The 11,308-nt window shown below is 35.9% G+C and overlaps 2 protein-coding genes across 2 annotated transcripts; both read left to right on the top strand.

Moving 5' to 3' along the window:
• Positions 1–4,886: 4,886 nt before the first annotated feature.
• Positions 4,887–5,951, top strand: LOTGIDRAFT_158494 (hypothetical protein; the record flags this gene model as incomplete). Its single annotated transcript, XM_009051648.1, has 1 exon — positions 4,887–5,951. One exon carries the CDS (start codon positions 4,887–4,889, stop codon positions 5,949–5,951), a length of 1,065 nt encoding a protein of 354 aa, XP_009049896.1.
• A 1,245-nt stretch (positions 5,952–7,196) lies between these two features.
• Positions 7,197–10,454, top strand: LOTGIDRAFT_231067 (hypothetical protein). The gene is made up of 2 exons (XM_009051647.1): positions 7,197–8,519; positions 10,080–10,454. Exon 1 carries the CDS (start codon positions 7,202–7,204, stop codon positions 8,513–8,515), a length of 1,314 nt encoding a protein of 437 aa, XP_009049895.1. The 5' UTR covers positions 7,197–7,201; the 3' UTR covers positions 8,516–8,519; positions 10,080–10,454.
• The last annotated feature ends 854 nt before the right edge of the window (positions 10,455–11,308 follow it).

Raw genomic sequence — 11,308 nt, 5'->3', positions numbered from 1 at the left:
CGACCTTGCAGCATTTCTAATTTCATTTGTACCGGTTGATGTATGGGCGAAGTCTGAGACATTCAATTACAGTCAAGTAACCTAATTTCGTGGAAACCTATTATTCGTGGATTTCCGGAAAGGATTAATAATTTACATGAGAGACCTTGCACGACCTCTGCATTAGTTTGTTTTGATAAACATGGGTTTTCTATACAATATCAGCTAGTAGAATGAATTCAGTAGTTTCAAGTAAGGTAAAATGTATTAATGTATAGTTTGACAAATACAAAATGGTCGATTTCACTTATTACCAAACGTCACCATTTTTTATCGTCCGAAGTTCACTATAATCCCAAGCGGTAATCGGTATTCAAAGTGTCGTCTGCTAGAATATAGTCCAACGAATGAAGTCACGTGATCAACTAGCGGATTCATATTCATATGTTGTTTCAGTGACTTTTAGCAATAAATCACGCTACGTATCTTATTTTGTCAGTCACTATTTTATTTTTAATATACCACCCGGTATCCATACAATGATACAACAGGTTTTTCTCGACTTATTTACAGATCAAATATTGTACACGAAAATACACATTGCCGAGTAGGTTGCTCATGAAATATGGGTCAAAGTGAAGGATTCATAATGAAAATCGAAACAAACCAATTTTAATTATTTTGTAGAATATCTGAGGAAACACCTACTAAGACATAAAAAAAAAATTTCGTTTTTTTAACTTTGACGTAATTCGGTGTTGAATCCTTATATCCACGAAAATAGGTTACACCACTGTAATATAACTACTTCTTTAGCATGCATCGGTCAAAACTAGTTACATTACCGTTCAATTTAGCATAAAAAGTTCAATCATAATTTGTCTTTAGTTTGTGGTGGCAGACATCTTGATTCCATTCGACCTATTAACTCTAGTAGTACCTAGCAAGATTGTGTGAGGAAAACATGTGATCTATATTCAAAATCGATACCAGTTGTGCACGCACGATAAACTTCTTTTTTTTAAAATTTAAAGTAATAATGTATTTGACGCAAAACAACTCACTACCCCGTGGATTACATTGATTAGCTATGCACGAACGAAGTGGCATTAGCTCAAGGTACGTAACTCTTTTGAAAAGCAAATTTTCAGACTAATTTTAATATCTATGACCGCTCTCAGAGCCGTATATAGAGAGAGTCTGGCCAACTACGTCACAAGGCGCCATCTTGTTACCCTCTCTTAGCTACAAGGCGGCCGACGTTATCCCTCGTAAACGCTCTAGAATTTACAGTTTTTAACCGATTTTGATAAAATTTGGTATGTCTATACAAAAACACAAAAAGAAGACAAATTTTGAATTTTAGCACTTTCCAAATATTAACCACCGAAATATTAAACCTGTAATATTCCATATTAAAATAGCTAGGGCCTAGCTGTATATTCTACAGCTATATGGAACAATAGGCTAATCACTAGTTATAGTTTATGCAACATATTTATAAGTAATATAATGTATAATATAATTCATATTGTTTTTGATCAATAGGCCCGTGTGCCTGACGACTGTCAAAACGGTGCATAAACTATAACCGATGATTTTTGTTACATGAAGCTTTAGAATATAGTGAAGTTAGTATAAAGGACTGAACTCCATCTTTGTCGAAGAAATTTAGTCATCATGAAAATTGCTCAAAGCAAGATGTGTACTATAAATCGTTATCAACAGAAACAGGCCCGTAACCAGACCAATGTGCCAAGGGGGGGGCGAATGCATTTGCACGGAGGCTGAAATAGCTGATAGAGACTGATTTCAGCTTCGATTGAGAACTTGTTTGAATTTTGCAGTGGAGGGGTAGGGGGGGGGGCGAAAATAATTTAAGGAAGCGCCGCCCCACCCCACTCCCCACCCCTATCTCTTTTACTTGTGGACCTGAACAGAAAAAGGCTCATTATTCAGTTTCAATCAGCACAATTTATTTTATGTCATGAAGGCATGAAAGTTATATCACACCACTCAATAATCATCATTTCAGCTTTGAAACCATTTTGCTTCAGCTGTCGGCTGTTGTCCTGGCGATCTGTTTCTCTTTGACTGTCGTCGAAGTGATTCTGGAAGAGAAACCAAAATTTACACAAGTGACTGGCCCAAAAGGCTTAGTGTTCACATTATAGTCTAGACCCACAGTCTACATTGCCCTTCCATATTTTTCTGCGAATGTCAATAATGAAATAACATAAACAATGGTGGCGTTTCATTTGATCTCTAAAGGGGGTGGGGTAATACTGATAGGCATTTAGGAAATCAATGATATTGATAGGGAGAAGGGTGGTGGTGGGGGGGTTTTGGGTTGAAAATCAGGACCAGCACAAATATTAGAGTTAGGAGCCATGGCCCCTTGCCTCACCGTACAAGCACCAATATGGTGCACACCTTTAAATTATACTGTTTGTTTTGGTGATTGGAAGTAAATAATACTAAATACTAAAAAAGTAAATAGTCTTAGAATTTCACATTTATAGAAAAACATAAATCGATCGATTATGTGTAGGCCTATCAGAAATGTTGTTGACAGTGTCTCAGAAGCCATGGTGCATGCTCCTCGTCTAGGCCTAGGTTTAGATAGCCAGTGCGTGGAAAGAAACCCTCTCACAAAGTTTTCATATCTATTATATCCAGTTTTTAGACCTGAACATAACACGATTTGCAAAACCCCTGAAATCATCGAATGTACTTACATCGCATAGAAAAGAGTTGTCGTGGGGAGTCCAGTCGGATCGTTTGACCTTTACTTCCCATTCTCTGCGTCTCCTTTTATCCTTAGGGAACCTGTGCATCACTATACCTTCTCCAGATTTGACAGAGCATTTCTATGCCACACATCGAGGCATTCTGTTGCCAGACAAGACCAGGAATTAGGCTTAAACAACGTAAAGAATACCCAGGCTCCTACGCCTAAACGTCGCGGGAAGGGTAACAATATGGCGGCCTTCAATCACGTGACCGCTCTGCGCCAATCATGGTTCAGCGCGGCGAGATCACAAGTTGGCCAGACTCTCTCTATGTACGGCTCTGACCGCTCTCTGACCGCTATATTAACCTTTTGTTACTCGAAATGATCAACTGATCAATCTAGTCCGTAACATCTGCCCCTACTCCAGCCTCTGACAGATATTTTGACAGTTGTCGACTGGAGTAGAGTCAGAAAAATATGCCCTGTTTAATGAGGATTTTCCACACCCCCGAAGATGCGTCTTTTCTAACATAATTTTAAATTACCTTTACGATGACTGTAAATAAGTGTTGGGTATCACAGTTACTTTTGTTTTGTTAGAATCCTATAATGTGACTGTGACCTTTGAACTTTTGGCTGCGGACGCAGTTTTACGATGTGAGATCAGTTTCATTAAAAAAAACTTAGATGGAACCGGAGACGTGACATAAATTATGTAGGGAGAAAATGGTGGTATAACTGAACTACAAAAATATTCATCCTTCCAAATATATCTAGGTTACGAACAGACGTCTGTTCAAATATCAGAGGCTGGAAATAGAGACAGATCTTTCGGTCTACTGGCCAATCGAGAGATGCAAAACCACATTAGTAACGATTGCTTTGTGATTATTTGAGATGTAGAAAAGATCCTGAAAATAATTGTTTTTATCATAGATAGCTTACGGTTTGCATGCACATAATGATCAATCACACATGAAAAAGATAGCTTGCCAGGCAAGATAATATACGCCCACTGGCAGCTTTGATTTTAAATAAAAATATTTGGCAGTACAGTAACAATTACCAGTATGAAATATTTAACCTCAGATATACACTTCTTTTGAACTTTTTGAGGCGATACTGAATAATGTTACCAAGTTTCATCAACATCTGTCAAGAATTGGGCCTTCTAGAATGTTAACAGGGGCAATAACTCATACTAAATATTTCTGATTTTCGCTATAGGGTTCAGCCTTTACAAACACTTACACCAAGTTTCGCCAAAATTCGTCAAGAATTGTGCCTTCTAGAGTGTTTACATGCTAAAAATTGAACGCATTTTCGAGAACAAGGGCAATAACTCATACTATATATTTTTCAATTTTTCTGATTTTTGATAGGGTTCATCTTTAGGTGATTACAAACATTCACACTAAGTTCCGTCAAAATCCATCAAGAATTTTACTTTCCTAGTGTTTAACGCGTTTTCAAGATCAAGGGCAATACTAATACTAATTATTTTTTTATCTTTCTGATTTTAAACAAGGTTCATCCTTGGGAGATAGCAAACATTCACACCAAGTTTCATCAAAATCCGTCAAGAATTGCGCCTTACGAGCGTTTCAAGAGTGTTTACAAGCTAAAATAGAACGCGTTTTCAAGAACAAGGGCAAAAGCTCATACTTATTTTTCGATTCTTCTGATATTCAATAGGGTTTATCCTTGGGTGATTACAAACAACCATACCAAGTTTCGTCGAAATCAGTCAAGAATTGTGCCTTGTAGAGTGTTTACGAGCAATTGTGGACGGACGGACATGGGTGACAGCAATATACGCCCCCCATTTCATGTGGGTGTATAAAAATGATACTATTTCAAGATAGACTTAAATCACTCATAATTAGCATTTCTAATTTTCTTAACCTTACACTTAGGCCTACATTTTGTATTAGCATAAATCTTTTCTCTGTTTAGGCATATTATGTTCACATCACCACCCAACACCAGCGTTAAGCGAGGATCCAGTGTGGCAAACCTCTTGAGCCAATTATTGTTGTTGTTTGGTGCTCAATTGCCACGATTGGTACGTCTACTAAAGATTCAAAGAAGCACGCCTTGATACAAACGGTCTAACCAATCAAATTCTTTCATTACAGTTTCCCTTTTTACGCCATTTTTGGGAGCCGACAGCATGAGTATCCCTGTAATAATTGATATTGCTGTTCAAGATCAGACTGCAGAGTTAAGAAGCTTTTTGAAATCATCTGGAGCAGAAATATCTAGTGAAAATGCAGAAGCTGGTTTATTGGTTGATCTGAAGAATATTATTGAAGCTAGTGACATTTGCTGGAAAGAACTGAACAATGACGGTGAAATTGAAATGGTATTTAATGGTATTATATCATTAGTATTATTATTACCACCAAATGAAGCAGAAAGTGTTGTCACATTATTTTGTGAGAAAGTGGGCAAAGCTCCTTCAAATGACAAAAGAATCAACATACGATTAAAGATGTTGTGTAATTTATTTCATGGTGTAGAGGCAGCGTCACCATTAAGATATGTTGTATATTTAAGTTTAGTCAGACTAGCAGGACAGGCTGATATGTTACACATGGTCCCTACAAATCTAGATGAGATTAAAGTATGGATAGCTAAATGGGATATAAGTTCACAAAAAGTACAGACATTGTTAAGAACATTACATAATGCATTAGTTCAAGCCAAGGCACAAGATTCAACTAAAGTGTTAATAGAATTATTAGGAACCTATACAGAAGATAATGCATCCCAAGCTAGAGAAGATGCTCAGAAATGTATTGTGACTTGTTTAGCTTATAAAAATATGTTTTTAATGGATCATCTACTCTCATTAAAACCTGTCAAATTTTTAGAGGGAGAGTCTATACATGATCTGTTAACAATATTTGTTTCTGGTAAATTACCACAATATCAACAATTCTATAAAAATAATCCAGACTTTGTTACCACTTTCCTTGGTTTGAAACATGAAGAAAACATACAGAAAATGCGAGTTTTAACTTTTATGCAGTCCGTTGAAAATAGAAAAGAAATAGATTTTGGTACAATACAGAAAGAAATGCAAATTGATGAAGATGATGTAGAAGAATTTATTATCAATGTTCTGAGAACGAAAACTGTATCGGCCTCAATAGACCAAATGCAGAAAAAAGTTTTGATAAATTGGACAACTCATCGTACTTTTGGTAAACAACAGTGGCAAGACAGAAATTAACCAGCTGGCAAACTTATTTGAATGGTGTTGAAAATAGTCTTCAATCTTTAAATACTATGGCTCAAACACCTCCATCTTAATGTATTTTACACCAACGGTCTACCGTGAAAGTATCTGCAGCAGATTCAGCTATACGGAAACTTTCTACCCTCTAAGGTAGCCTATATGATTCCTCCCATGGTTTGCCCGTGACATTTAAAGTAACACCTATGCTATAGCATGTACCGGTAAATAAACTGTATGTGTCAGAGTGATCGGTATCAGTGTCAAGATAAGTCAGCAGGTTTCGGATTTATCAAATCTATTTTTTGAAGATACCGAATTTGTAATTAACATTTCTGTAATTGTCAGAGGGTGGAGGTTATTGTTTTAATGAATTGTTTTATAGTGTCTAGATGTCGAACAATAGGCAGTCGTATATTGACAATAGTTTTTCTAATGAACGATTTCAACCATTTTAATGAGTACTATAAAAACTAAATGTGGATGTTTATTTTTAATTTTAGTGACAATTTGGATTGTCAACATATCAAGATGAAATATCTATATAAAGTCATTGTCCAGGCTTATGAAATCCAATCTCTATCACATCAGCAGTCCATCAATCAGAGGTGAGTGCTTTTTTTTTTACTTTTCACATATATCTGCACTTGGCATGCTTTGTCAATTGATGATATATTCAGTTTTAGAGTTACTGCCCTTGACTTAGTCAATATCATCTTGTTTGTGGATTTATGGATACTCACAGATTGATGTAACAAGTAAAAGATGGTCATATTCTGATAAACAATTTCTGTCCTTAACTGCATCAAAACGGGTTTGCTCGCGTAGTATATATGGCAAGAGTTTCAAATTATGCAGGCGGATTGATTACAGGTTCAGGCCACCCTTTCAGAAAGACTTGCTTTGTGTTTAAGATATCCAGCCATAATTAAAACGCACTATAGACAAACCGTCTAAAGAGGTAGTGGTTTTTTTCAAGTCGATAAATTTTAGATATTGAAAAATGCATAATTTTCACAGAAAATGTAATATACAAAATATTTCATTTTTGTTATGACAATGAAACACAACACAACACAACAGTTTAATAACTCTTTACATTTGGTAAAGGATCCCAATGGAGAAAAAGGCCTAATGTGGTGATTCCGAAAAGTTATCTATCACTCTTCAGTATTGAAATCGATTTCAACTATACATAACCTAACATACCAGACCGTCTCCTTTCTAAAATTTTACTTTTACAGAAGATGCAGTTATTATTTCTCATCTGTTTGCTTCCTACGGTGATAGGACATGGCGATCGTCGTGGAGGCCATGATGATATGGACACTGGAAAGACTGGGCACCTCCGGGTACGTGGTAAAATAATGATGGTGAAAGGGGGCGAGTGGAGTGGACATGGAATGGATAGTCATGAAGATGGAAGTAGATGGGGTGAATGGTCCAAAAGACACGATGATAACAGAAGGAAAATGAGTGGTCCTATGCATGGTAAAAAATGGTGGGAAAATTATAATTCAGAGTCAGGAGATAGAGGTATGAGAAAACGTCATGGACAAAAACCTTGGTCTAAGATGGATCGGGATGACGTGGACACGATGGACAAAGAATGGTCAATGGAGGATGGTGATGATGAAGAAAGAGGAAAATGGAGGAAAGATGGCTACAGACATGGTAGAGGTGACCGAGATGAAGATGATCAAGAAAGGGGTAAATGGAGAAAAGATGGCTACAGACATGGTAAAGGTGACCAAGATGAAGATGATGAAGAGAGAGGTGAATGGAGAAAAGATGGTTTCAGACATGGTAAAGGTGACCGAGATGAAGATGATGAAGGGACTGATAAGTGGGAGATGGATGGTTTCAGACATGGGAAAGACCAAAGACGACAAGAGTACAACCATGGAAATATGCATGGCTATCGAATGCATCCAAAGTGGACTACTGGTGGCAACAGCAAAGAGGATGAAGTACGAAGAGCTTATTTCAGGTTCTTTGGGAGATTCAACATGATGAAAGGTGGTAGAGAAATGATGGATCGCGATCAAAGACATGGTTCTGGAAAGAGTCGAGGACATGGAGATGACAACGATGGTGATGCCAACGACCATGATGGTGAAATGATGAAAGGGGATAAAAATAAATATTCTGCTATGATGATGGAAGACAAATTGAAAAAAGGCATGAAAATGTTATATAAGCAAGATCCCCATGTTTTAGGAAAGTTGATCACATTGTCATTTCTAAAGATGTGTGAATGCGAGGGAGACAGTGCTTCTAAATTATTGAAAAAATTTGTTGCAAAAGCTGAACATTCAGACGACATGGAAGAAGACACCAAAAGACCCAAACTTCCCGAAATTCCCGATTTTGGTTCTGACACAACGGCTAAGTTAGCTTTCCTGAAGAATCTTACCGAAGAACAAAGAAAAATGTTGTTTGGTTATGACTTGGTAAGAAATATGTGTGAAGCAGCTAAAACATATATGGTCAAAAGTAAAGAGTTTTATGATCAATATTTTACTGACTCTATGATGTCAACGACTGTATCAACACCATGAAGAGGTAAAGCACTTTTTTTTATTGTTGATGAATATAAATACTTTTGATTTTCTTAAACTCCTAGGACTGTTGTTCAAATATTCACATTAACATTCCATACTCTACAGTTTGTGTGTAAATGATAATGATTCCTTCTGATATGTGAAATCCCGTAGTCGTCACACGTTTTATACGCCAACCTGAAAATATTGAGCGTAAATTGTCATCACCCATGTCGGTCGGTCCGTTTATAATTGCTCGAAAACTCTCTAGAATGAATAATTTATGACGGTTATGATATGAGATATTGTCTTTGTTGTATGCGCTCTAGAAACTTTTCTCTAACGGATATGCCATTGATATGGACAAACCATGGTGAAATTCAACCGCGGATGAACCCTTTCAAACTTTAGAAATAAGAATTTTGGTGAAAACTTTGATAATGAGCAGTTTATGATACAGCTCCTCCACAGCTCCTTCAGGATTGACATAATTTCTCCACAAAAATTGGCATGGAGGTACGCTATATTGGTATGTAGGGCCTAATCTAAAAGGTTAAAGTCAGAAGCTTTTATTAATTTGAGTTATTTTTTTTAAAATTTACTTCTTTGAAAATATTGTACGCCTTAAGTTTTCTTATATGCTTAAATTTGGAGATTATTTCTATTTTGTGGTAGATGGATTGACTTACTAGTTTCTCTGACATCTTCGAAAATTTGATCATCGCGTCATTTGAACCACTTTTACACAAAAGTCACATGTCCGGTATCATAATAGTTCGAACAAAGATTTAGAAAGATAACTATGTGAAGTTTAATCAATCAAAATTAATGTTAGTATAACCTACATTACATGTTTAATTCATTAATACTATATCAATATTGACAATGTATTTAATTGATTCAATTATTTACTCATCCATTCTTTCCTTCAATCATTTCATCACAGACACCACCCATTTTCAAGTGCTCTCGATTACTCAGCACTTTAATTATTCGTGTTGTTTTCTTCTACATTCCGGTACATGTATTATTTTACTCTCCTATACGTTTCAACATACAAGTGTCAAAATGTCAATATCTAGGACGATTTAAGTTACTTTCTCCTATAAAAGTATTTCACTGAGATGTTATTTCTATGAAAAGGGCATCACTGAATATAATCTTTAAAGTTAGGAGCCCATCTGATGTAAAAGACTAGGTTTTCCGATATAAAATCCACGGGAGAAGAAGTTTAGAAGTTTCCAACAACAGTCGTTTAAAGGAATATACACCCCTTAATATTTGCTTGATCAATTATAAATCTTCAGAATTATAGACTAACTCCTTGAAGAAATTTAGTCGCCTTATTATTTTCTGGTCGTATGTGTACAAAAAACCAAACCACTAAATGATTGAGACAGATGAATATTATTGTATAGTAAAACTTTTACTAAGAAGAGTTACCCCGTGATAAAATTTGATCTGCCATTTTGACGATTGGAACAAAAAGACCACAAGCAATCTTTGGATAATAGTTTCTCTCAGCGCCAATTCATTACTCGTTTCTTCATTACTATATAAAATATTTTTTGTTGAATTTCAGATAATGAAGTACCACTAGCTGACGAATATTGATAATGATTATCTATATAAAACGTTGAGTATCTCAGGCAATAATTAATAATAATGTTGTAAATACTATAAAAATGATAAAGATAATTTATGGTACACTACTGTAATACTTTACACGGGGATCCTCTATACTCATTGCCAAATGCCAACCGTTATTGTATCTTTTCCATTACGTATCGAACTAAGATTAAGTTTTCCAAAAATAAGCCAACAAATATTTTCTATTTACTGTATATTATTCGATTTATCAGGGCCTTTCATTTTCCAAAATTTTTCGATCTTAAAGTAGGAAGCAGGCCCTGACTTGATTGTTGGGAGGGGCAAGTAATAAATATACCCGAGTTGCAATAATGAAATTTGTCGTTTTTCCGAATTTTTAAAGAGGCAAACCTCTCCCCCGCCCTACCTTGTAGCTACGGGCCTTGGAGTAAGTGGAAGCTTACATGGCGACCAACACTTGTAGGATACAAACAACTCCGTGTTCGAAGAAAACCGAAAATTCGATACCACAACGAGTATATCTGGAAGGAATTATTCCTTTACTACAAAGAATAGACCGTAATAAGTCCTCGACAATAGAAACCTTATTTATAGTATTCCGCCTTTGTTCACACTTGATCACGAATCAGACTCTTTACTGCATTTCAATTCAACAACATCCATTTGGTTCAAGCTTTCAAGTTTTTTTTAAACTCACCCATAATAGGACTTTGGCCAATGTATGTGTTAATTGACAATCCAGGCAAGTACGCTGTTATTATTTTTAAATGTTTTCAGAAGGTTCAAATTGAGCATGGTCAGCTGACAAATAAAATATTTTGATTCATCGGATGTACCATTTTGAAACAAATTGAAAATTTGTTGTTCTAGATAAAAAATAGTCATGAGCATCTTATAATGGCGGGCACTAAATCATGTTCCTTAAGCACCGCATAACAATATAATATGCTACCGGTGCTAAGGGACATGGCACTAAATCGGCTGTGAAGATCTTGTTTTCGACTATGGAATCAAGTCATGATACTCTAGTCGATTATCTTTAAATCTGTTTTTGAATGATGATTTGTTTTCGTATCCTTATCCATATTGTAATTGATATCAAAGTACTTTCTCTAACAACTGGCAAGTTTTAGCTCAATAATAGTCACATTTGGACAGTTTCTTTGAGATGTTTTGTACATTGCTTTACATCGCCAAGGA

Source organism: Lottia gigantea (genome assembly GCF_000327385.1).
Source record: "Lottia gigantea unplaced genomic scaffold LOTGIsca_17, whole genome shotgun sequence".
In the NCBI taxonomy this organism is placed as follows: domain Eukaryota; kingdom Metazoa; phylum Mollusca; class Gastropoda; family Lottiidae; genus Lottia; species Lottia gigantea.
Note: the sequence above shows the minus strand (reverse complement) of the source record. Positions and strands in the feature narration are given on the sequence as shown.

Excerpts from the sequence above, each read along its gene's own strand:
- LOTGIDRAFT_231067 (XM_009051647.1), top strand. The coding sequence starts at position 7,202 with ATGCAGTTATTATTTCTCATCTGTTTGCTTCCTACGGTGATAGGACAT.